The 26,843-nt window shown below is 46.1% G+C and overlaps 2 protein-coding genes across 7 annotated transcripts in view; both read left to right on the top strand.

The window, feature by feature from the left end:
* LOC115153921 (ankyrin repeat and KH domain-containing protein 1) overlaps nt 1–18,709 on the top strand; it is a 39,908-nt gene extending 21,199 nt beyond the window's left edge. For 2 of the 6 annotated variants that reach the window (XM_029699610.1, XM_029699609.1), the window contains exons 14-34: nt 13–115; nt 289–1,428; nt 1,707–1,828; nt 1,932–2,043; nt 6,975–7,120; nt 8,165–8,307; nt 8,438–8,651; nt 8,787–8,962; nt 9,050–9,212; nt 9,571–9,666; nt 10,126–10,242; nt 10,460–10,646; nt 11,490–11,970; nt 12,089–12,244; nt 13,996–14,145; nt 14,967–16,489; nt 16,712–16,885; nt 17,134–17,361; nt 17,567–17,730; nt 17,869–18,033; nt 18,151–18,709. In XM_029699610.1, coding sequence (XP_029555470.1) covers nt 13–115; nt 289–1,428; nt 1,707–1,828; nt 1,932–2,043; nt 6,975–7,120; nt 8,165–8,307; nt 8,438–8,651; nt 8,787–8,962; nt 9,050–9,212; nt 9,571–9,666; nt 10,126–10,242; nt 10,460–10,646; nt 11,490–11,970; nt 12,089–12,244; nt 13,996–14,145; nt 14,967–16,489; nt 16,712–16,885; nt 17,134–17,361; nt 17,567–17,730; nt 17,869–18,033; nt 18,151–18,210 — 5,820 coding nt within the window. In that variant the 3' untranslated portion in view covers nt 18,211–18,709. Of the gene's footprint in view, nt 1–12; nt 116–288; nt 1,429–1,703; nt 1,829–1,931; nt 2,044–6,974; nt 7,121–8,164; nt 8,308–8,437; nt 8,652–8,786; nt 8,963–9,049; nt 9,213–9,570; nt 9,667–10,125; nt 10,243–10,459; nt 10,647–11,489; nt 11,971–12,088; nt 12,245–13,995; nt 14,146–14,966; nt 16,490–16,711; nt 16,886–17,133; nt 17,362–17,536; nt 17,731–17,868; nt 18,034–18,150 lie in introns of all 6 variants that reach the window. The other 4 variants (XM_029699607.1, XM_029699604.1, XM_029699606.1 and 1 more) reach the window with 3 other exon arrangements.
* A 910-nt stretch (nt 18,710–19,619) lies between these two features.
* Nucleotides 19,620–23,653, top strand: eif4ebp3 (eukaryotic translation initiation factor 4E binding protein 3). Its single transcript, XM_029699611.1, has 3 exons — nt 19,620–20,058; nt 21,924–22,085; nt 23,150–23,653. Exons 1-3 carry the CDS (start codon nt 19,920–19,922, stop codon nt 23,179–23,181), a joined length of 333 nt encoding a protein of 110 aa, XP_029555471.1. The 5' UTR covers nt 19,620–19,919; the 3' UTR covers nt 23,182–23,653.
* Nucleotides 23,654–26,843: the final 3,190 nt, after the last annotated feature.

Raw genomic sequence — 26,843 nt, 5'->3', positions numbered from 1 at the left:
TAACCCAAACAGGCTCCACGAGTTCCATTCCAAGCCCTGGCCATGGTGGTGCCTCCTCAAGAGCCAGACAGAGTCCCCTCCAACATCACAATGCCTCCACCCCTCATCACAAAAGGTCAGATCATACAACGTGTGTTAACAGCAAATACATGTCTAACTTTGCCAACAAGACCACTAGACACATTTGACTGCACAAGGAATCAAAGTGTTACATGTAATGATTACTGCAATATTGTATGGTTCAACCTTGTAGCGAACTGGTTGTGTTGTCCTGTGTGGCTGTCTCAGGTGGTTCCAAGCAGAGGCTGAGCCCCCTACAGGGCAGCCCCATCGCTGCAGGCGGTCCAGACGCGGACCTGCTGTCTCCCTTCCACCCATACCAGCCCCTAGAGTGCATAGTGGAAGAGACTGAGGGCAAGCTGAACGAGCTTGGCCAGAGGATCTCCGCTATAGAGAAGGCCCAGCTGCAGTCCTTGGAGCTCATCCAGGGAGAGCCTCTCACCAAAGACAAGATCGAGGAGCTGAAGAAGAGCCGCGAGGAGCAGGTCCAGAAGAAGAAGAAGATCCTCAAGGAGCTGCAGAAGGTGGAGCGCCAGCTGCAGCTCAAGACACAGCAGCAGTTCACCAAAGAGTACATGGAGGCCAAAGGCCTGAAGGACGACCCGGGGCAGCTTGGCCAGGCGGCAGGGGTGGAGCAGCCCGGCACCCCCCTGCCCTTGCTGGCTGCAGAGCCGGGCTCCGACACCGAGGGGGACGGGGAGGGCATCCACCACCACCATGATGGACAGCCCCACCCCGCCGCCGAGGAACAGGAGGAAGAGGACGATGATGAGGAGGAGGAGGAGGACTACGCCAAGCTACCTCAGGTGGACACCATCCTGTATAGACAGGCCCAGGAACCCCCGCCACCAGCTCCTCCTCACACCCAGGCCCTGCAGAGTCCCGCTCCTCCTCACACCCAGGCCCTGCAGAGTCCCGCTCCTCCTCACACCCAGGCCCTGCAGAGTCCCGCTCCTCCTCACACCCAGGCCCTGCAGAGTCCCGCTCCTCCTCACACCCAGGCCCTGCAGAGTCCCGCTCCTCCTCACACCCAGGCCCTGCAGAGTCCCGCTCCTCCTCACACCCAGGCCCTGCAGAGTCCCGCTCCTCCTCACACCCAGGCCCTGCAGAGTCCCGCTCCACCCCTCCTGCAGGCCCGCTTCTTACCCTCCCATCTCCTGGCCACCCAGCAGTCCACAGACTTCAGTACGGCAGACTACCCCGTCAGCTCCAGTCCTGATCTGGAGAGGGTGATGGTAAACCAGCAGCAGATGTTGTGGCAGCAGTTGACAGACCTGGGACCGGGCCTTCTCCCCCAGGCCCCCGAAGGACTCATGGTGGCCACCCCAGCACAGACCCTCACAGATACTTTGGACGACATCATGGCAGGTGTGTTCATAAACACGGTCCTCTCTTTGCTTAGTGCTCTCGGTCTCTTTTGACATTGTTATTTTTAACTCGACTAACCTGGTTAAATCAAAATTAAACCTCTAACCGTCAATGACTGCTTGATCCTTCATCATTTTCCTTAGCACTGAACTTGGTTTCAGGACATTTTCAACAGACTTTTTCAAATGGTTTTAATCCATCTTAAATTCGAATGGGAGATACTTATATTTTGAAGGTGGACTAACAACTCTCCTTCCCTCTCGCCCCTGTGACAGCAGCGGTGAGCAGCAGAGTCCCCATGTTGAGCACGACGGCCTCGCCCACAGCGCAGACGCCCATCCATTCAGTGTCCCCACACTCCATGCTCCCCCTCTACCCCTCCGTAGACATCGATGCACACGTACGTCACACCACACGTCTAACAATGCACAATAATAATAACACGCTAGTTTAGCTAATAATAGTCAGACGGGAAAATAACACCTGACTGTATCTCTTGTCAGACGGAGAGTAATCACGACACCGCTCTGACGCTGGCCTGTGCGGGCGGTCACGAGGAGCTGGTGTCGGTGCTCGTCGCCCGCGGGGCTAACATCGAGCATCGGGATAAGAAAGGTACACAACTCCATACTTTGTCTTTTTCTATGTTTTGTAGCAATAAAAAAAAAACATGTTGAGGTCAATTATCAGGGAACTTGATAATTTGTGTTTAGAAGTGGGAGTCCATCTGTATTGTTGGAAAACTGACTAATTGGATGACTAGTTTTAACGGATGGGCATTTGACCGTTTTTGTTTTTACTGTTTGAGTACTCGCTGGATTTCTTTTCTAGTGCTTGAATGAAAAATATTATTAGAACACAAGGCATGTACTCAAAATACATATGTGCACATTGATCTATAGGCCTATGCCAACAGTGTGCGACAAAGTCCAATTTATCCTAACCATTAGAGAACCCATCCATTATGACAATGTCAAAAACGGGTATTACATTTACATAAGTATTCACACCTTTTACTCAGTACTTTGTTGAAGCACCTTTGGCAGCGATTACTGCCTCAAGTCTTCTTGGGTATGACGCTACAAGCTTGGCACACCTGTATTTGGAGAGTTTCTCCCATTCTTCTCTGTAGATCCTCTCAAGCTCTGTCAGGTTGGATGGGGAGCGTCGCTGCACAGCTATTTTCAGGTCTCTCCAGGGATGTTAGATCGGGTTCGAGTCCGGGCTCTGGCTGGGCCACTCAAGGACATTTAGAGACTTGTCTTGAAGTCACTCCTGCGTTGTGTTGGCTGTGTGCTTAGGGTCGTTGTCCTTTCGGAAGGTGAACCTTCGCCCCAGTCTGATGTCCTGAGCACTCTGGAGCAGGTTATCAAGGATCTCCCAGTACTTTGCTTCGTTCATCTTTCCCTTGATCCTGACTAGTCTCCCAGTCCCTGCCCGCTGAAAAACATCCCCACAGCATGATGCTGCCACCACCATGCTTCACTGTAGGGATGGTGCCAGGTTTTCTCCAGATGTGACGCTTGGCATTCAGGCCAAAGAGTTCAATCTGGTTTCATCAGACCAGAGAATCTTGTATCTCACGGTCTGAGTCCTATAGGTGCCTTTTGGCAAACTCCAAGTGGGCTATCATGTTCCTTTTACTGAGGAGTGGCTTCCGTCTTGCCACTCTACCGTAAAGGCCTGATTGGTGGAGTGCTGCAGAGATGATTGTCCATCTGGAAGGTTCTTCCATCTCCACAGAGGAACTCTGGAGCTCTGTCAGAGTGACCATAGGATTCTTGGTCACCTCCCTGACCAAGGCCCTACTCCCCCGATTGTGCAGTTTGGCCAGGCGGCCAGCTCTAGGAAGAGTCTTGGTGGTTCCAAACATCTTCCATTTAAGAATGATGGAGGCCACTTATTGGGGACCTTCAATGCTGCAGAAATGTTTTGGTACCCTTCCCCAGATCTGTGCCTCATCACAGTCCTGTCTCGGAACTCTACAGACAATTCCTTCGACTTCATGGCTTGGTTTTTACTCTTACATGCACTGTTAACTGTGGGACCTAATATAGACAGGTGTGTGTGCCTTTCCCAATCAATCATTTGAATTTAGCACAGGTGTGATCTAAGTTGTAGAAACATATCAAGGATCATCAATGGAAACAGGATGAACCTGAGCTCAATTTCAAGTCTCATAGCAAAGGGTATGAATACTTACATTTAAAAAAAAAATAATACATTTGCTGAACTTCCTAAACCTGTATTTGCTTTGTCATTATTGGATGTTGTGTATAGATTGATGAAAAACATTTATTTAATACATTTTAGAATAAGGCTGTAACGTAACAAAATTTGGATGAAGTCAAGGGGTCTGAATACTTTCCGAATGCTGTGTGTGTGTATATAGATAGATATTTGTTTTCACTCACTCACTACCAGTCAAAACTTTTAGAATACCTACTCATTCTAGGGTTTGTATTTTTACTATTTTCTACATTGTAGAATAATAGTGAAGATATCAAAACTATGAAATAACACATGGAATCATGTAGTAACCAAAAAAGTGTTAAACAAATTCATTTTATATTTGAGATTATATATTTGGTATTCTTCAAATAGCCACCCTTTGCCTTGATGACAGCTTTGCACACTCTTGGCCAGCTTTTCTAACAGTCTTGAAGGAGTTCCCACATATGCTGAGCACTTGTTTGCTGCTTTTCCTTCACTCTGCGGTCCGACTCATCCCAAACATCTCAATTGGGTTGAGGTCGGGTGATTGTGGAGGCCAGGTCATCTGATGCAGCACTCAATCACTCTAATTCTTGGTAAAATGGGCCTTACACAGCCTGGAGTTGTTTTGGGTCATTGTCCTGTTGAAAAATAAATGAATGTCCCACTAAGCTCATACCAGATGGGATGGCGCATCGCTGCAGAATGCTGTGGAAGCCATGCTGGTTAAGTGTACCTTGAATTCTAAATAAATGAGACCGTGTCACCAGCAAAGCACCATCACACCACCTCCTCCATGCTTCACGGTGGGAAATACACATGCGGAGATTATCCGTTCACCCACACAGTTGGAACTAAAAATCTCTAATTTGGACTACAGACCAAAGGACAGGTTTCCACCAGTCTAATGTCCATTGTTCATGTTTCTAGGCCCAAGCAAGTCTCTTCTTGTTATTGGTGTCTTTTAGTAGTGGTTTCTTTGCAGCAGTTTGATCATGAAGGCCTGATTTCATGCAGTCTCCTCTGAACAGTTGATGTGTCTGTTATTTGACCTCGGTGAAGCATTTATTTGGACTGGTAATTTCTGAGACTGGTAATTCTAATGAACTTATCCAGCAGCAGTGGTAACTCTGGGTCTTCTTTTCCTGTGGCGGTCCTCATGAGAGTCAGTTTCATCATGCGCTTGATGGTTTTTGAGACTGCACTTAAAGAAACTTTCAAAGTTCTTGACATTTTCTGTATTGACTGACCTTCATGTCTTAAAGTAATGATGGACTGTCGTTTCTCTTTGCTTATTTGAGCTGTTCTTGCCATAATATCGACTTGGTCTTTTACCAAATAGGTCATGAAGCTGGTTGAGAGAATTCCAAGAGTGTACAAAGCTGTCATAAAGGCAAAGGATGGCTATTTGAAGAATTTAAAATATATTTTGATTTAACCCTTTTTTTGGTTACTACATGATTCCATATGTGTCATTTCATAGTTTGGTATCTTCACTATTATTCTATAATGTAAAAAATAGTAAAAATAAAGAGAACCCCTGGAATGAGTAGGTGTGTCCACTTGACTGGTACTGTATATATTTTCAGTCAATAGAAAAGCAAGTGCAATTTAAGATTATTGTTTTGAAACCGTAATATTATATCGTTGTACACAATCTTCAAGAAGGCAGTAACCTCAGCAATGGCACTTGCATAGAGGCCTTTGGCTCTGCAATGGCATAGCCTTGCTTTGTTAATTTATCAGACAAGACGCTCATATTTCTCCGAGTCCTTATCACAGTCAAGACACGTATTTTATAGTAAAAAAAAAAAAAAAAACAACATTTAATATAACAGAATAAAATATATTTTGCCAAATGAAAAATCCGTATCTCACATCTGAAACAGTTATTCTCAGTGATCATTTGAAACGGGGCTCAAACAATCTGTGTTTTCGATATACACCCATTCTATTTAGTTTTATGACTGTTCTTTGGAATGTTGGAAATGGATAAACAGTTCCACACTGCATGATGATGAAAAACGGCCACAACATCCGTTTGGTGAGTAGGTTGAATAATTCTGCTGAAAAATAGGTTATTTTTTTGTCTTTATCAAAGGAATGTTTTTGCATATTTTCAGTGTGGAACCTGTCTATATTTAAGGGGGTTATAGCCTAAGCCAGGGCTATTTAACTGAACATTAATAAAAGACCTGCAAAACAAATCCAAAAAATCTAACGTTCACTTCCTAAACGACAAGCACTGTGGTGGTTGTCTATCGTGTGGTTTCTAGCGCCTTTGTGGCATGTTGATTTAGATTTTCTTTGTATGAATTTGCCTCTAGTGTTTGAACGGTTTAGCTACAAAATATTATGACCCCGTTACTGAAAGCTACGACTCTCAGGAACACATACGCGACTTCTGTTTCCTTCTGATGCTAACAAGGACTCGCTAGACGGGAGTGTGACATAAAACATCACCTAATGAATGAGGGAAATTTAATTCAAATCCTACTTCCTGATTTGACAGATCTTTTATTTATATTGATGCTTTGTTTTCAGATTTTTAAATCGTTTTTTAAATATATACAAATTAAGGCCCCGCTGGGCCTTTTTCCTTTGCAACGATGATACATTTTTTGGGGGTTGAACCTCGACTCACGTTGGTTGAGCGCCCTCCACTTCTTTCTTAATTAGTTTTAGCAACATTTTAATTTTAAGAAAGGGGCTTTATTGCTGTCTTGCTTTTTTTTTAATGCAGTTCTTCCGAAGAATAATTGCATGTAAAAAATGTCATGCTAACCAATTCTAAATGGCACAGTAGCAAAGTGGAAAATAGACGGGCTGCAATTATTCCAAAACTGCAGCTTTGTCGGAACAAACATTTTCCTACTTCAGGATTAAACTGTCGTCATTTGGCAAGAAAGGTAGCTTGTGTATCCCATGAGTTAGATACGTTTTTATAGGTATTTATTTCTGTCGGACTAAACGGGAGCTTGTGCGCGAGCTCAGCACCTGGCACGTAGGAAGCGGTCGGAACGCAATTGGTTGAATGAGACATGGAGGGGAATTTGGAAGAACTTTGATGCTTGGTTTCTTTTGTTGTGCCATGCACATGTACAAATGGAACACTAGAGTCAAAGCAAATACATTTTAAAGACACAAAAATATCTAATTTGGACAGTTTTACTTGCCCCCAGAAAGCACATTCCACCAAATAGTTTTACAGTATTTAAAATAAAAATTATCTGGTTAAAGATTGACCTTTGTCGGTTAGAGCAGTCGAGTATTCATGCCCATCTTTAGTATGTTGGAGAGTAATCTAAATGTCTCTAACCGTCTGTCCCCAGGTTTCACTCCTCTGATCCTGGCTGCTACAGCGGGTCATGTTGGCGTGGTGGAGATCCTGCTGGATAAAGGAGGGGACATCGAAGCACAGTCTGAGAGAACCAAAGACACTCCTCTCTCCCTGGCCTGCTCTGGAGGAAGACAGGAGGTGCTGCTCTGCTTGTCATATTTTGTGTGGATAACAGGACGAAGCAGTGCCGTAAAGCGAGACGTTTTAGCGTAGCCACTTTCCCACAACACTCTCACCGCAGCTACCCGCAGTAGTCCCAACACTAGCATTCATGCAATTGCAAACACATTCGTAGGGAAACAGCTCTAATTTATTGCATTGAACATACTTTGCTACATTAAGGCTACATCGACCCAAAATACCATGTAGGCCTAAGACACAAGTCTAATGTCCAGAATTGAATCAATATAATTTGTAAATTAGATTTAGCTACAATGTCACAGACATTGTAAGTCGATGGAGCCTCAGGAACCACCACATGTGGATCGGTGTTTATTTTCATGACTTTATATTTCTAACATCGTCTACTCTCCTCCCCTTTTCTGGATTTAGTAGGCAAATGTCATATTACTTCACACCTTTATCTCTTTGTCTACAAACCATTTATCTGAGATGCATGTGATTGAACAAGTCATTGGAAGCTCCATTCGGTGCCTTCCTTGTAGACAGAATAAAACGGGTTTTGGGGCGGATTACTATTTAATGTAAACCAACTAATACATTAACGTGCTCATTTTCAATAGCCTATAGAAGAAACAAGGAAACTTAGAGGAAAGTTATTTCAACCTGGTAATAATTAAGTTTCTTTCAATTTGCTCTAGAATCTAATGATCAATATAATAAAGCTTGGCGTAGGATATTTCCTTAAAGTAGACTCAAAACAGCATATGTTGGATATGAATTGGCTTTAGCAAGATGCTGTGGAGATTAATTCTTTTTCAGCACATTGAGTTTAAAAAATATAGCCTACAGTATGCGGCGGGCTCGGCTCTTAGAGTAGCTGCTGCTGCATAGAAACAGCTAATGGTGATCCTAATAAAAATAACCCATAGTGAAACAGGAGGCAGAACGACAACCTGATAGACACAAAACTCACTGTCTGAACCAGCTTAACACTGCAAACATTTAGATAAACAATAAAGTGTTCTGTGGATTGACTAACCTGTGGTTCGTTCACTCCAGGTGGTGGAGCTGTTGCTGCTGCGCGGGGCCAACAAGGAGCACCGTAACGTTTCAGACTACACTCCGCTCAGCCTGGCCGCCTCAGGGGGCTTCGTCAACATCATCAAGATCCTCCTCAACGCTGGAGCTGAAATCAACTCCAGGTATCCACAACCAGCCCTCCTTGCCACGGTTTGTGCAGGCTGTACCTCTGCCTCTTTCCCAATCTTAACAGTTTGTATAATCATCCCCTCGCCCCTGTCTGTTCCCCTCGCCCCTGTCTGTTCCCCTCAGGACTGGGAGTAAGCTGGGTATCTCTCCTCTGATGCTGGCTGCCATGAACGGTCACGTCCCTGCGGTCAAGCTGCTGCTGGACATGGGCTCAGACATCAACGCTCAGATCGAGACTAACCGCAACACGGCGCTGACCCTGGCCTGCTTCCAGGGACGGGCGGAGGTGGTCAGTCTGCTGCTGGACCGCAAGGCCAACGTGGAGCACCGCGCCAAGGTGGTAGCAACTGCAACAGGCTGGAGCCTGACATGTCATCATGTTGTCTGGGATTGTGTCAAAGACATTAGAAATTATGTTCTGGTGTTGTCTGTGTGGTGCAGTCTCACTGACCCATTATACATTCTCTCTCAGACTGGGCTGACCCCCCTTATGGAGGCGGCATCGGGTGGCTATGCTGAGGTGGGGCGGGTGCTGCTGGATAAGAGCGCTGACGTCAACGCCCCACCTGTCCCCTCCTCCCGAGACACCGCGCTCACCATTGCTGCAGACAAGGGCCACTACAAGTTCTGTGAGCTCCTAATCAACCGGTAATATCTTCATCTTTTATGTACAGTGAGAAGGTCCTTTCCTCTCTAGTCTCTCTTCCTCTACTCAGCCTGTTGTCTTTCTCACAGAGGTGCTCACATTGACGTGCGCAATAAGAAGGGAAACACTCCCCTGTGGCTGGCGGCCAACGGCGGCCATTTTGACGTGGTGCAGCTGCTGGTGCAGGCCGGGGCCGATGTCGACGCAGCAGACAACCGCAAGATCACACCACTCATGGCTGCCTTCCGCAAGGTGGTACACACACACACGTATGAAATAGTGTAGGCTGCTGAGGGGAGGACGGCTCAAACTAAAGTCTGAAACGGAGTGAATGGTATTGTATTTGATACCGGTCCACTTAATCCGCTCCAACCATTACAACAAGCTCATCCTCCCCAATTAAGGTGCCACCAACTTCCTGTGGTATGAAACTAAACTGTGATAAAACACTAGTGTGACTTGTTCGGATACTGATACACAGTTGAATATCTCATATATAACCTATGCTCCCCGTTCATTTCCTGTTCTCAGCTAATGACCCCGGTGGTGTGTAAATGGAAGTGTATGTATAATAATCCCTGGAGGCTGACCTCTGAACTCTGTCTCACAGGGCCATGTGAAGGTGGTTCAGTACCTGGTCAAGGAGGTTAACCAGTTCCCCTCGGACATCGAGTGCATGAGATACATTGCCACCATCACGGACAAGGTAAGCTAAAACAGACAAGACCAACAACACATTAATTGAAAATGACAAAGGGGGTCTCCCGAGTGGCACAGCGGTCTAAGGCAGTGCTAGCTGTGTTACTACAGATCCTGGTTCGATACTAGGCTGCGTCGCGACCGGGAGACACATGAGGCAGGTGTACGGTGTTTCCTCTTGACACATTGGTGCGGGTGGCTTCCAGGTTAAGTGGGCCTTGTGTCAAGAAGCAGTGTGGCTTGGCGGGGTTGTGTTTCGGAGGACTCACGGCTCTCGACCTTCGACTCTCCTGAGTCCGTACGGGAGTTGCAGTGATGGGACAAGACTGTAACTACCAATTGGATGTGATGAAATTGGGGAGAAAAGGGGGGGGGTACATTTTAGAAAATGACAAAGGGTTAACTTTTTATTTTTCTGAAAGGAAGTGCGGTTAAAACAGTAAAGTTTGTCTCGTACTCCTCCTAGGACCTGCTGAAGAAATGTCACCAGTGCATGGAGACCATTGTCAAAGCCAAAGACCAGCAGGCAGCAGAGGCCAACAAGAACGCCAGCATTCTGCTGAAGGAGCTGGACTTGGAGAAGGTAAATTACTTTTCCATCCAACACAACCTTCTGCTCCTCATTGATTTGTATGGATTTACAGCTCTCTGTAGATATTAAGTGCGTCCCAAATGGAACCCTGTTCACGTAGGGGTCCTAGTCAAAAAGGTAGTGCACTATATAGGGAATATGTTGCCATTTGGGATGCACACTCTGGGTTGTAATCATCAATTTTTTTATTTTTTTTTGGGGTGTACAGTCCAGGGAGGAGAGTAAGAAACAAGCCCTGGCCGCTAAGCGTGAGAAGCGTAAGGAGAAACGCAAGAAGAAGAAAGAAGAGCAGAAGAGGAAGCTGGAGGGGGAGGAAGAGGAGGAGGAGGAGGAGGAGGAGGAGGAAGACGAGGAGGCCAAAGTAAAAGAGGAGTTAGAGGACCAAGACTCCTCTGGTAACAACCTTTTTACGAGCTGTACCTGACTATCCTCTAATAGACTAACCCGGCACCTGAATATCCTCTAATAGACTAACCCGGCACCTGAATATCCTCTAATAGACTAACCCGGCACCTGAACATCCTCTAATAGACTAACCCGGCACCTGAACAGCCTCTAATAGACTAACCCGGCACCTGAACAGATTCTAATAGACTAACCCGGCACCTGAACAGCCTCTAATAGACTAACCCGGCACCTGAACAGCCTCTAATAGACTAACCCGGCACCTGAACAGCCTCTAATAGACTAACCCGGCACCTGAACAGCCTCTAATAGACTAACCCGGCACCTGAACAGCCTCTAATAGACTAACCCGGCACCTGACCAGCCTCTAATAGACTAACCCGGCACCTGAACAGCCTCTAATAGACTAACCCGGCACCTGAACAGCCTCTAATAGACTAACCCGGCACCTGAACAGCCTCTAATAGACTAACCCGGCACCTGAACAGCCTCTAATAGACTAACCCGGCACCTGAACAGCCTCTAATAGACGGCCCCTCGTAGCCTAGCCGGGCGGCGCGGCCCCTCGTAGCCTAGCCGGGCTACTGAAATCAGCATGGTTTTACTCTTGAAGATGACCGTCTCTGTCTGTGTGAATTAAAGGATATTCAAGTCAGTTAATTAAAATAGTTAATTTTACAGATTATTTTATGTTCTTAACTGAAAGAAGAATGACGTGCTCATATTAATTTCAACTGAGACAAAGCCATTCGACATCTTTCTAATGCGCTTTTTGTTGTTTCCATGGCCCAATGGTAAAATAAGGGTGAATAACCTTCTCATGCTCTGTTTAGACGGTGACGTCCCCATTGACCCGCCCAGCGCTACTACCACCACTACCATCGGCATCTCTGCCACCTTCACCAACGCCTTCGCCAAGAAACGAGCCAATGTGGCGACCACGCCCAGCACCAACCGCAAGAACAAGAAGAACAAGACCATGGAGCCCATCATCCTGCAGGACCCCCAGCTGGTGCTGGCTCAGCAGAAGACTGACAAAAACAAGATCCACGGGGAGCCCAGGGGCGGCGGGGTGCCGGGTGGCAGCGACTCAGACAACCTGGACAGCACCGACTGCAACAGTGAGAGCAGCAGCAGTGGAGGCAAGAGCCAGGAGCTCAACTACCTACCGGACATGCCCTCTTCATCTTCCTCATCCTCGTCTTCATCGTCTGCTCCCTCGGGGGTGAGCCAACAGCCCCAGCCGGTCCCTGAGAAGAGGCACAGCTCCCGAGACCACAAGGTCACAGTGTCCATCTCCAAGCCACACCAGAAGTAAGAGACCAGGTCTTAATGCTGAAAAGCTGTGTCCAAACTGGGAATTCTAAGTCTAAACTTGTGAATTGTCTACAGTACACCGCAGGGCTCTCTTTCTTTTTTTCCCCCTTCTCAGACTCCATGACTGCATCAACGTCCTGGCGCCCAACTCCCTTCCCCCCTCCTTCAAAACCATTTCACTGCCGGTCACCTCGCCCAACAGCAAGATGAACCTCACCAGCCCCAAGAGGGGCCAGAAGAGGGAAGACGGCTGGAAAGAGGTGGTACGGAGGTGGGTTGGCCTAAACTCAAACAATGGCTACTGTAGTTACGGTTACCTTTTACATTTTACTGTGACCTTAACCCATAAAGAGTGCAGTAAGGGTACAGCATCTCCCTTCCTCTAGTTTGGAATTTATAACTGTCACTTCTTGTTAACTAACAGTCAACTGCCCCTGGTATCTACTACATACACTGTGTGCACAATTATTAGGCAAGTGAGTATTCTGATATCATTATTTCTATTCACATTTTCGAACTCCAAACCATATAAACTTGAATGCTTATTGGATTTAATAATTTTCAGGTGATATGTATTTGTGTAATGAGGGAGGGTGTGGCGAAAGTGAATAACACCTTATATCAAGGTGTGCATAATTATTAGGCAGCCTCATTACCTCAGGTAAAATGGGCCAAAAAAGAGATTTAACTGACACTGAAAAGCCAAAAATGTAAAATGCCTTTCAGACGGATGCGATACTCTTTAAATAGCTCAACTATTGAGGTGTGACCACCGGACATTCAAACGTTTTGTTGCGAATAGTCAACTGGGGCGCAAAAAACGCATGGGGAAGAAAAGGTGCAAATTAACTGCAAAAGACTTGAGAAGAATTAAACGTCAAACTACCAGGAACCCATTATCCTCCAGTGCCACCGTATTCCAGAACTGCAACCTACCTGGAGTGTTCAGAAGTACAAGGTGTCAAGTGCTCAGAGACATGGCCAAGGTCAAGAAGACTGAAACAAGACCAGCACTGAATAAGATTCACAAGTTGAAGCGTCAAGATTGGGCAAAGAAATACCTGTTAGACAGATTTTTCAAAGGTTTTATGGACAGATGAAATGAAAGTGACTCTTGATGGACCCGTGGCTGGATCAATAATGGACACAGGGCACCACTTTGAGTCAGGTGCCAGCAAGGTGAAGGAGGGGTACTGGTATGGGCTGCTATCATTGAGGATGAGGTAGTTGGACCTTTTCGGGTTGAAGATGGACTGAAACTCAACTCACAAACCTACTGCCAGTTTCTGGAAGATTCTTTCGTCAAACAGTGGTACAGGAAGTCCTCAGCATTCTAGAAGGCCATGATCTTTATGCAGGACAATGCTCCATCACATGCATCTAAGTACTCCACTGCTTGGCTAGCCAGCAAGGGCCTCAAAGATGCCTGAATAATGACCTGGCCCCCTTCCTCACCTGACTTAAATCCTATTGAGAACTTGTGGGCCCTTCTCAAACATGAGGTTTACAGTGATGGAAGACAATACACCTTTTTGAACAGCATTTGGGAGGCTGTGGTTGCTGCTTCGGCGAAAATTGATCGTGAACAGATCAAGAAACTGACAGACTCCATGGATGGAAGGCTCATGGCAGTTATAGAAAATAAGGGTGGCTATATTGGTCACTGAATATTTTTGAAAGGCCAAAAATGTTATATAATTGTCATTTTGTGTTATCTGTTACACTTACTCTAAAAATTTAGAATAAACAAGTGAGTACAGAGAAATTATTTTAGTAATTTAGTTGCCTAATAATTCTGCACACTTATATATTTCCCTGAGAAAGACAAAACTCACTTTTCCTTTGTTAAACATTCAGGTTTGATGTTCAATAACATTTTGGATTGACTGAGAGCATTGTGTTTGTTCAACAATAAAATGAATCCCGAGGAATACAATTTGCCTAATAATTGTGTACGCAGTGTAGTTAAGTACAGCCATATGACCCAGATATGAATGGAATGGCTTGTTTGTCTTCTGTCAGATCTAAGAAGCTATTGGTGCCTGCCTCTGTTGTGTCTCGGATCATGGGCAGAGGGGGCTGTAATATCACTGCCGTTCAGGACGTGACCGGTGCTCACATCGACGTGGACAAACAGAAGGACAAGAATGGAGAGAGGATGATCACCATCAGGTAAGACCGGCCCACTGATCATCACCAGGTATGACGGCCCACTGATCATCACCAGGTATGACGGGCCCACTGATCACCACCAGTTAAGACCGGCCCACTGATCACCACCAGGTATGACGGCCCACTGATCATCACCAGGTATGACAGGCCCACTGATCACCACCAGGTAAGACCGGCCCACTGATCACCACCAGGTAAGACCGGCCCACTGATCACCACCAGGTATGACGGGCCCACTGATCACCACCAGGTATGACGGGCCCACTGATCACCACCAGGTAAGACCGGCCCACTGATCACCACCAGGTAAGACCGGCCCACTGATCACCACCAGGTAAGACCGGCCCACTGATCACCACCAGGTATGACCGGCCCACTGATCACCACCAGGTATGACCGGCCCACTGATCACCACCAGGTAAGACGGGCCCACTGATCACCACCAGGTAAGACCGGCCCACTGATCACCACCAGGTAAGACCGGCCCACTGATCACCACCAGGTAAGACCGGCCCACTGATCACCACCAGGTAAGACCGGCCCACTGATCACCACCAGGTAAGACCGGCCCACTGATCACCACCAGGTAAGACCGGCCCACTGATCACCACCAGGTAAGACCGGCCCACTGATCACCACCAGGTAAGACCGGCCCACTGATCACCACCAGGTAAGACCGGCCCACTGATCACCACCAGGTAAGACCGGCCCACTGATCACCACCAGGTAAGACCGGGCCCACTGATCACCACCAGGTAAGACCGGTCCACTGATCACCACCAGGTCAGACACTCACCTGCTTCTCTCCCTTTGGTCTTCAGAGGAGGCACAGAGTCGACTCGACACGCTGTGCAACTGATCAACGCCCTGATCCAGGACCCAGCCAAGGAGCTGGAGGACCTAATCCCCAGAAACCACATCCGTACCCCTGGCACCAGCACCAAGATGGGCTCCACCAACACTACGGCGGCCGGCTCCAAGGGCCTGGCATCAGTGTTTCCGTCGTCCACTGTGTCCTTCCAGACCCCCCCGGTCTCTCAGCAGGGAGGGAAGATGGGAAAGAACCTGTCCCCCGGGGTGAGACCCCCTTTTGTTTCTCTGCCCCTGGCGTACGCCAACCCACACCTGGCCCTGCTGGCTGCCCAGACCATGCACCACATCCGACACCCACGCCTGCCCATGGCACAGTTCGGTGGCACCTTTTCTCCATCGCCTAACACCTGGGGCCCGTTCCCGGTGCGGCCCGTCAACCCCGGCAGCACTCACAGCTCTCCCAAGCACAACGGGAGCACTGCCCCCCGGCCCTCGCCTGTCTCCGTTGCCCATCCGGAGTACACAGCTCCTGCCTCTACAGCAGTCCCTGCAGCCACCGCCTCGCCCACCAGCACTGCCCCCTCCGGCACCCCAACGCCCTCCTCTGCCAGGAAGCAGCTCTTCTCTGGCGAACCAAAGACGACCAGCATGACGGCAGTCACTTCCACAGTGAGCAACGTTCCCGCCACGCAGCTGGCCCCTGCACCCTCCATCATGCCCTCTACTCCGTCCTCCCCTTCCGTGCCCATCGCCCCGTCTGCACAGCAGCTGCCCATCTCCAAGCCAGAGCCTGCTGGTGGCACCACGCCTGGTAAAGAGAAGTCCTCTCCAGATGCAGCACCTGTCCAAGGTGGAGCGTCTGAAGGTTCCAGCTCCAACGGCCCCATGTACTTCACAGGTCCTCCCATGGCTCCACCATCACTGCCCTCCCAGCAGCCAGACAGCAGACAGCAGCAGCTGCCCCTCCCCTTCTCCCCCAGCACAGAGCCCAGCCCCCTGGCCGCCCAGCCTCCCTGCTCCCACCTGCCCTCCTCTCACGCTGCACCAGCAGGAGGCAGCACCGTACCTCACTACGCACAGCCTTCTCCCTCATGCGTGCAGCCCTCGGCCCAGGTCTACCCCATGCCAGCTGGGACATCTCCACAGGAGCACCACTCTGTGTTTGTATCCTCTGGAGCCTCTCAAGAGCAACACCAGAAACATCCGCAGCAGTATGCCAACCAGGGTATGGCACCCCCTTCCATGGGCATGATGAACGGCTCCCAGATGCACAGCCACGGGGGCAAGACCCAGCAGCTGCCCCCCAACTACGGCCCCACTGCCCTCTTCAACCATTTCAGCAGCATGTTTGACAGCAACCAGGTGGGCAACAGTCAGGTGTGGGGAGCATGTCACCTGCCTGCCAGGAACCCTCCGGAGCAGCCCTACATGGGAGGCATGGGACAGATGGAGAAGGTGATGCCAGCTCCTGATGGCTCCAAGGCTCCAGGGTACCGTTGTAACTCCCAGAGGATTGTCACCAGTCCCATCGGTAAGCAACAAAGACCATTTGACTCCACTACACTCACTCACTCAGCAGGAAATAACACAACATAACCCATAACACCATGAAAATCATTTTGTTCCAGAGAAACAGAAATTCTACTGATTCCACAAAGCAGCACTAATCATGTTTATATTGTCGTACTTGTTCAGTTTATTAGTGGTTTGTGCCTACATATTTTAACCGGGTCAGTTGACCTCTTTGTTTCAGGCATGCACCACATGGACCCGTCGGGGAACTCCATCTCTTCGTCTGCTGCTCTGACTAGCTTCGCCACCAGTATCTCTGGCAGTACAGTGTACCTGCAGGGTCCATCCCCGGTGGGCACCCCCTCCTTTAGCCGCCAGCACTTCTCCCCTCACCCCTGGAGCGCCTCCACCTCCAGTAAGAACACAGCACGGGGACAGGGGATGGGGAAGTTCATTCATAGATCTACAGTGTTTTTCACCCCCCCCCCCCCTTTTTTTTGTTGCAAACAAAGTATATTCAATGTCTACTTTTTGGGAAAGAATGAAATTAAATTAAGCCTAATCAAAGGATTTCATGTAATTTATATCTTTAGTCTTCTTTGATAAATCCAACATTGGGAAAGTTAACAAGCCTTTGCCCCCCCCCCCCCCCCCCCCCCTCAGGTGAGTCCCCGGTGTCCTCTGTGTCGTCCACGGTGACCACGGCTCTGATTCAGGCTAAGCCCAGCAGCAACAGCCAGCAGGACCGCAAGGTGCCCCCACCCATTGGCACTGAGCGCCTGGCACGCATCCGCCAGACGGGCTCCGTGAACCACGCCATGCTCACAGCCAGCTACACGCCGCCTGTTGGGCAGGGGGGCATCTGGTCCTTCGGCGTGGGCAGTGCGTCTGGTGAGTTTTGGAGAGAGGTGGATCGGGTTAGTGTACAGTTGTAGAAGAATGGATAGTTGTAGAACTGATCATCTTTAAATTGTCAGTGTTTTTAAGATGTTTATTATAATGCTTTGAAATATATTGTAAATGTTTTGAACATAATGATTAACTCTCGCACGATCCAAAATCTCAGTCCTCCCCTGCTCTTACCCTCCACCTTTAGAGGCGATGTCAGGCTGGTCTCAGCCCCTGATGGGCGGTCATGTGATGCACCAGCAGAGTGGTTTCTCCCAGCACCAAGCCATGGAGCGGGATGACACCGGCATCGGGAACCCCTCCAACACCTTCCATCAACCCATGCCCACCAACTTCATGGACTTCCCAAAGGTAGCAGACAGACACTGCTAAATAGTTGATGCAAAGATTTTGTGGTTGGAATGATCCAATGAGAACTGTCACAAAAACATATTTTTATATATTTTTTTTTGACCAGTTCTGTCTTTAATTTTTTATTGTCCTTTCTAGGGTTTGCCAATGTCAATGTATGGCGGGACGATCATTCCTCCCCACCCTCCTATGGGAGAGGTCCCTGGGGGCCCCATGTACAACGGGCTCCATAGCGCTGACCCTGCCTGGAATCCCATCATGAACGTGGTCTCCAACTCTGCAGAGACTGCAGAAACCCAGCAGGTGTGTGTGTGTGTGTGTGTGGAGCACTCCCATCAACATCATTCACTTATTTTCACCATTACTCAGTCTTCCGCTGTTGTGGTTTTGTAACTAAGTGATGAAAACATGTCGTTTCAGGTCTGGCCTGGGACTTGGGCCCCGCACGTTGGGAATGTGCACCTGAATCACGTCAACTAAAGACATCTAGCGATCGAAGCATAGGACCATTAACAAGACTCATACACGTTTTAAGAGAACCAGATAATTACATAATATACAAAGATATTAACCTAGGGAGTGTCCAGAAACTGGATGGTCGGACACCATTTTGATGTGCCTAACTAAAAAGATGAATCCAGTGTGGGCTGTAACGTGTTTATCACTGTCTATGAACAAACCGATTGCCTGTTAAACAGGATCCATTCTTTGCGTAGTATAGCCATTATTTTGACTTTAAAAGCCCCACATTAATTGTTCTTGGTCTGCAGGGCTCTACAGGACTGTACGCTTATTTATACTCAGCCCAAGAACTAGGTGATAACATAAAGCGAGAACTCAGACCTTTTAGTGGTAAATACATGTATAATTGTTTACATACTATAAAAAAAAGGGTTAAAACCAGAGTACGTGTCGTATAGTGACTCTACTGTATTAATGTGTAATATTTACCTTAATAGTCAATAAAAAGACAACTGTACTGTTGTGCCTTTATTCATATTGTATTTACCTCATGACATCATACACCTCATGATTCTCTCTGCACACTTTGTTGATATGAAGTGCCCTTGGTTTGTCTATAGAAGTAGGAGACTGCTCCTGTGTGTCATGTTTACTCGTGATGATGTAATCACTCAGTCTGACTGAATGTTCTGGCACGGGGTGCCATTTATCATGCATGGAGACGTTTCCACCGGAGACTGCAATCGGACACTTAATTTTACATTGGCTAAGAGTCTACCCAGAGAACACCATCAGGTCATTTTATGTTTTGACAGACGTTCAACTAGGATTGCTATCTTTGTTTATCCAACTCTTCAAATTAATTATTGCTTATCAACACTGCCTTGTTTTGAATTGCACTTGTAAACAAGTATTGCTGGAGTAACAAGTAGTGTTTTTAAAAAATAAATTTAACAACCAAGATTGACTGGGAATTTGATATTTGAGAGACCAATCACTCAACCCATAATGGGACAGTAAAGTAATCTTAAGTTTTGGATGATTTAAAAACAGAGGACTGGAGGCTGGTGGGAGAAGTTACAGGAGGACGGCTCATTTTAGTGGCTGGGATGGAATAAATGGAACATGCTGTATCAAACGGAAACCAAATGGTTGATTCTGTCCCATTCCAGCCATTACAATGAGGCTATCCTCCTATAGCTCTTCCTATCAGCCTCCACTGGGAGAAGAACATTGTCATAACGTCACAAACGTATAGATCAAGCGTATTTGGGAGATGGGCTACTGCGTTACTAGTATTTTGATTTGTTTAAATGCTAACTTTCTGTTCTGCATCTGTACTCGTTTGCAGAGTACACAGAGATCTACCCGGTCTGCCCGCCCTATTAAATCATGTGACGGTTCATTTCAGTTCATACTGAGTCCGCATATGTGATTGTGAGCGTTAAAATGAAATGTTGCTCTGGTTGATACAGTAGTGAGGTGATTGTGAAACTCAAACTAAACCACGCCTCAAATCAGCAGATTTTTCATAAACACCTGCACGTGGCTGCTAGAGCTCAGTGCGTCTCCCAGCGCCGCAGTCCCCGAGTCAAACAAAACTTTAGTTGGCGCAGATTTACTATCTCACAGGCTATAGTAGACATCGATCACAAATTGCAGTGTCTTTTTTTGTGTGTAAGTGTAATTCTTTTAAAACTTATTTGGTCATTCATCTGCTTTCTACGATGTCTTCTAACGGTACCACCAGTATAGGCCTAAACTGTCCTATTCCCAGTCGCTTTGAGCAGTCAAAAGACTGGTCTCAGCTGGCCGACTCCTACAGTCAGACGCCCGGAGGCACCCTGTTCTCCACGACACCTGGAGGTAAGTTTAGAAAAATAAGGAACTACTTATCGTATTGAAGAACACACCGATACGGCCTCGGGAGTGTAAGCGCTGCGCTAGTTTGGAGAACAGCACATTGCGCACAATTGCATGAAGATATAACCTGGGAGCCTGGAGACGCTTTTGTCCAGTTTTGAATGAACGGTTATGTACTTACTATTACATTAAATGCACTTTTACCTGTTCCAATAATTTTAGTTTAATCATCCAATAAACATATTTATTGTATGGATCCAGCAATGACAGGTTCAATTATCTCTAACTGTCAAGATGCAGTTGATCCGATTTATCAACGTGTGTGTGTGTGTGTGAGAGAGGAGGACATTGTGTGGCCTTTACAAGGAGGCCAACGTGGAGGGGAGAGAGGCTGAAGTAATGGGGTTGTTTTCATTGGTGGTGTTACATAGCTGGGATTGCTGAGGACGTTACGTCTCAGTTACAAGGAGGCACTTCAGGGGTAGAGGAGTTTGTAAAGCCAGGCAACACACCTGAACTGTGGGGACTGAGATCCAGAGACTTATATTGAACTGTATGACGAAAGAGTGCATAGGTGTGATTGCGTTCAAAATATTTTCCCAGTACAGCATATGAAACATGTCAGACCAGTAGATTCTCTGAGGGTGTTTTCACATATAATCCTCTTTAAAAGAACAGATCTCATTCCTCTTTATAGTGAACTCTGGGGTAAAAAAAAGAACTGCAAAACAACGTGTTCACACTGCCCTTGCCTTTGAATGAGGACTCAGCTATTTTTCCAGTTCACTTCACCTAAACCCAGAGGCCTCTTTGCGTTCACATTGCTATGTTTAGAAAAGAACCAAGATATTTTTCCAACATGCACTCTGGGTTTTTATAAAGTGCAGGACAAGCCATCAGAATGTGTTATCGGACAGCTAGATATACAGCCTTACATTTTGGAAGCTAATAGGTTGCATTTAGTTAAAATGAGACATAATTGTAATCAGACGATACTATTAACATGTACATTTAATTGGTAACAGAATAAATAGCAATAGAATAAATAATGCTGTAATTGTAAATTGTACACCCAATGTAGGCTCCTGCCCCTTTAAGAGCTAGAATAGATTTTGGACCCTATGTTGTGATTCTCGCCAAATATATTGTCTTCTCACGCTAATCAAACCCCACAATCAATAAACAGTTTATGGCGTTCTCTTAGCCTATAAATCACATATTGCTATCAACTAATCTGAACTAAAAACATAACACATGTTTGAGTATCTGTGCGTCCTTGACAATCGCTAATCAATATACAAAAACGGGATATTTCGCGAAACCTGCACATGTCTTTTTTTAGTGGCACCAATGTGCGGGTTTATGGCAGAGGAAACGGTGTTGCAGTAGTCTTGTGTGTGTGTGTGTGTGTGGTGCGGGAATAATGACAAGCGAACCTGGGGAGCTTTGCGTTCACATTGTCCTAAAAAAGGGAACCGGACAGTGGAATTCAAACGAACCGTACTCAGACCACCTCTCGAGATGGCTTGTCTTCGGGGGCTCTTTTGAGTGTGCCGAATTCATTTTCGAGTGTTCACACGGCACAAAAACAAATCACAAAAACTGCCTGAAACGGATCAAGTGTGAAAACACCCTGATATAGTTGCTAGTAGTATAGGATTCAGATCAGATCAAGGTGAGCTCTTCTATTGAAAAGTACACACGGAGTATAGACTGCCCACTTTTCTATGTAGCCTGCACTAACACACCTTGGATAAATATTGTGCACAAGAAGACCTCGTGATCTAGATGGATTGCTGCACATCATGACTCCTGGTACTTCTGTATTCTTACCCCGAGACAGACACTTCAACCCTTTGTCCTCACAGGAACCAGGATCATCTATGACAGAAAGTTCCTGCTGGAATGTCGGAATTCACCGATCACACGTACCCCTCCGTGCTGTCTCCCCCATATCCCAGGGGTCACGGCGCCGGCCCTGCACCCTCTGGGCAAGCTGAAGGAAATGGATGAGAACAAAGACATCTCAGGTTGGCCTGGTCCCTGATACTTAGTGACACTACTGTTTATCCTATGAGACCCATTAACCTCGTCCCCTAGCCAGGCCTGTTGGTTACCTGCTCTCCTAAACACCTGACTCCTCTCCCACATGGCTTTGCAGCAGATGTGTTTTTACTGAGCAACTCAAGAGGGAACACTTTTTTTAAGGGCTCCTCAAGGAAATACTTGAGAAACAAGTTATCTTGTTTTGTTATTAGAAGCTGTGCAAGGACAGTAAATCAAGTCATTGCACTTATTCTGTCTTAGTTCACAGTGTAGGGAAATGGAAAGCAGTTGTTATGTCTGAAAGGCATCATGCTTATATCCCAAGATACAAATATATCTTTGTCATTCAGATCCTGTTACTAGATTTACTCCATCTTGCATTCACACGATGTTCTGATGTCACCTCCTATAAATCAAATCAAATGTATTTATATAGCCCTTCTTACATCAGCTGATATCTCAAAGTGCTGTACAGAAACCCAGCCTAAAACCCCAAACAGCAAGCAATGCAGGTGTAGAAGCATGGTGGCTAGGAAAAACTCCCTAGAAAGGCCAAAACCTAGGAAGAAACCTAGAGAGGAACCAGGCTATGAGGGGTGGCCAGTCCTCTTCTGGCTGTGCCGGGTGGAGATATAACTTGCCTAATTTTTCAGTCTCCTTAAATTCCTTACCAGTAACTAAAGGGAGGGGATAGGTTGCTTTGTTCAGGTGACATTGGTGACTAATAAGTAGTTTATTTCCGAGGATAAGGAAGTAGGCTACATAGGCCTGTTATCATTACTGCAGTGTGTATGAGGTGACACATGCCCAGATTATCACCTGGTGTACGAATCAGTTAGTGTGTTTTGTTGACTCTTTTTGTACCAGCACTAGACCAAGTTTCAAGGTGAACCGCTCCTCGAGAAAAGCAAACAAAACCCTATCTGATATGTCAAGCTGCATATCTTGTGACCGACCCATTTAGTTTGTAGATGCTCAAAGGTTTTTGGAAGTTTAGGAAAGGACATGTCCTCGACGCTGACCTGTGTTCTCTCTTCTGTCCCTACAGCTGACGATGCCCAGTTTGTGATTGACATCTGAACCTACTCATCCAGACCAATTCTGTTGGAGAAATTGTATTCTGTTCAGACCACTGGGTGGTCGCTCTACTGGTCACATTCTCACTTTAGATTCCCTCCTGTCTAATCCTGGTGGATGATTAATGAACCGTCAAACGCTCAGAGAGTTGATCTCTGAGGCTGGAGGAAGAATTGAGTGAATTTGGGAAGGGTGGCTGCAGTCAGTCTGTTAACTGCTTTTCATCTTGATTTACTTTTTCTTTTTGTACACTTGGTACGTTCTGTTTTTACAGGATTAATGAATTTATCATTTTGAGTTTTATTAATGGGAACAAATATTTTCAAGTTGCATTTTTATACGTGGTCTGGGGGTTGGCAGCTGATTACAATGGTATCCAGAGATTACTTCAATTAATCTCTGGGCTCTTTGAGAGTGTGTTGTTCCGCTGCAGAGAAAATAAATGAAATAAAACGGAAAGAAATGAAAAAAGTTATATGGTGCTTTGTGTTTTTTTAATCATCTGATGGTCCGAAAAGACTTGGCAATAGGCCAAGAAGTGTGGTGTTTGTGGTGTGGTTGAATGAACTCACAATGTACTGAGCCCTGAAACTTAACTCTGGACATTGAAGCCAGTGCCACAACCTACATTTTTGTTTTTAAATCCTCTAATCAAGCATTGATTTAGACCTGGGACACCAAGTGGGTGTATTTCATTATCAGGTAGAACAGAAAACCAGCAGGCTCCTCATAGGGTAAGAGTTGAATACCCCTTGTATAGAGCAGGGTTGTTCATTTATGTTCCTGGAGGGCCAAAACACTTCTGTTTTTTTATTTATACCTGGTAGTTAATTGCACTCACCTGGTGTCCCAGGTCTGAATTAGTCCCTTATGAGAAGAGGATGTAAACCAGAAGTGTTTTGGCCCTCCAGGACTGACATCGAACAGCCCTGCTATAGAGTATACAGTACATTCGGAAAGTATTCAGACCCCTTGACTTTTTCCACATTTTGTTACATTACAGCCGTATTCTAAAATGTATTAAATAGTTATTTTACCCCATCAATCTACACACAATACCCCATAATGACAAGGCAAAACAGGTTCTTAGAAATGTTTGCAAATGTATAAAATAAACACATTTAAATAAGTATTCAGACCCTTTACTCAGTCCTTTGTTGAAGCAACGTTGGCTGCGATTACAGCCTCGAGTCTTGGGTATGACGCTACAAGCTTGGTACACCTGTATTTGGAGAATTTCTCACATTCTTTTCTGCAGATCCTCTCAAGCTCTGTCAGGTTGGATGGGGAGCGTCACTACACAGCTATTTTCAGGTCTCTCCAGAGATGTTAGATCGGGTTCAAGTCTGGGCTCTGACTGGGCCTCTCAAGGACATTCGGAGACTTTTCCCGATGCCACTCCTGCATTGTCTTGGCTGTGTGCTTAGGGTCGTTGTCCTGTTGGAAGGTGAACCTTCACCCCAGTCTGAGGTCCTGAGCGCTCTGGAGTAAGTTTTCATCAAGGATCTCTCTGTACTTTGTTCTCTTCATCTTTCCCTCAATCCTGACTAGTCTCCCAGTGCCTTTTACTGAGGAGTGGCTTCCGTCTAGCCACTCTACCATAAAGGCCTGATTGGTGGAGTGCTGCAGAGATGGTTGTCCTTCCGGAAGGTTCTCCCATCTCCACAGAGGAACTCTGGAGCTCTGTCAGAGTGACCATTGGATTCTTGGTCACTTCCCTGACCAAGGCCCTTCTCCCCGATTGCTCAGTTTGGCCAGGTGGCCGGCTCTAGGAAGAGTCTTGGTGGTTCCAAATTTCTGCCATTTAAAAATGGAGGCCACTGTGTTCTTGGGGACCTTCAATGCTGCAGAAATGTTTTGGTACCCTTCCCCAGATCTGTGCCAAGACACAATCCTGTGTCGGAGCTCTGAAGACAATCCCTTCGCCCTCATGGCTTGGTTTTTGCTCTGATATGCACTGTCAACTGTGGGACCTTATATAGACAAGTATGTGCCTTTCCAAGTCGTGTCCAATCAATTGAATTTACCACAGGTTTACTCCAGTCAAGTTGTAGAATCATCTCAAGGATGACCAATGGAAACAGGATGCGCCTGAGCTCAATTTCGAGTCTCATAGCAAAGGGTCTGAATACTTACGTAAATATGGTATTTTAGTTTCTTACTTGTAATACATTTTTAAACATTTAAAAAAAACTGTTCACTTTGTAATTATGGGATATTGTGTGTAGATTGATGCGGGAAAAAAATAATTTAATCAATTTTAGAATAAGGCTGCAAAGTAACAAAATAAGAAAAGCTCAAAAAGGGTCTGAATACTTTCCGAAAGCACCGTATGTACAGGGGTATTCAATTGTTACCATACGAGGTCTGGCGCCCGCTGGTTTTCTGTTCTAATTAATTGTACCCACCTGGTGTCCCAGGTCTAAATCAGTCCATGATTATAGGGAAACAATGAAAAAACTCAGCAGAACTGGCTTTGAGGTCCAGAGTTGAGTTTGAGGGCTTTAATATATTATGGTATAATACTCTATAGATGTATAGAGTATTAGTGACCCAATTCATTACTCATGTTTTCATATGCATACTCCTGCAATAATGATTAAAATGATGGATGGTGTGTATTATTGCATTATAGATTCTGAGAATTCCAGCTTCACCAGGTTCCAAAGATGTAGGACTTGGATTTTTCGTTGAACTGTGAATAATTGTTCATAACAAATTATATTGGTCGTGTACACATATTTAGCATGTTATCGCGGTTGAAGCGAAATTGAAGCGAAATGCATATGTTCCTAGCTGTTTATGTATCCTACTAATAATTGAAGTACGCACAACACTCATAATTAATTTCCTATAATATAATTCACCCATTTATTATGGTGCATTCAAGACAACCGGGAATTCTGGGGGAAAAATCCGAAGTCAAATCACGACGTCAGTGATCATTAGGTAGCAAAGTCTGAGATCTAGAAAGATGCCGAGTTTCCGACTTGGAATTCCGAGCTGGATGACTAAAACGATTTTTCCCAGTCAGAGATTTTTTTTATTTTTTTTTTACGCGAGATCCCAGTTTACTTGAACACGCTGAAGTCGGAGATTCCCGAGTTACCAGTTGTTTTGAACTCAGCATTACACTCTAAGAAACAACATCCAACATGTACTGGTAGGTTCACTGGGTTTCTGCTGACCATGAGGGGTACAGCCTCTGGATTGTTGTAAAATCCTGTCACTCACTCTTCCCCATGACCTACCACAGGGAGGAGGTAGTGTTGGCCTATTCATTACAGGAGGAGGCATGAGGGTGAGTGAGGGCGATTGCTGCCATACTAACAAACTCACTCTTGTCAAGTTCTAAGAAACTAGGCATGCAGAGTGCACCAAAATACCCAAACTCTAGGGCATTGCTTATCCCAATTAGTTATTTTCCTCAGAAATGTAAGTCTAATTCTGCAATGCATATGGCTGATGTGAAATTTACTTCAACTCTCAAGCAACTTCAGGCCATGTTTTAAGTCCCTGACAACATTGAAACAACTCGATGTCCCTTCACAACTACTATTAACCTTTCGGCCAATGAATTGGTCATCTGTTCCTAAATTCCTGACTGGTTTCTATCTTGACCTTTTCACTACCCTTCAATTACATAGTTTAGAAATGTGTTTTTG

The sequence above is a fragment of the Salmo trutta genome, chromosome 19 (genome assembly GCF_901001165.1).
Source record: "Salmo trutta chromosome 19, fSalTru1.1, whole genome shotgun sequence".
Classification (NCBI taxonomy): domain Eukaryota; kingdom Metazoa; phylum Chordata; class Actinopteri; order Salmoniformes; family Salmonidae; genus Salmo; species Salmo trutta.
Note: the sequence above shows the minus strand (reverse complement) of the source record. Positions and strands in the feature narration are given on the sequence as shown.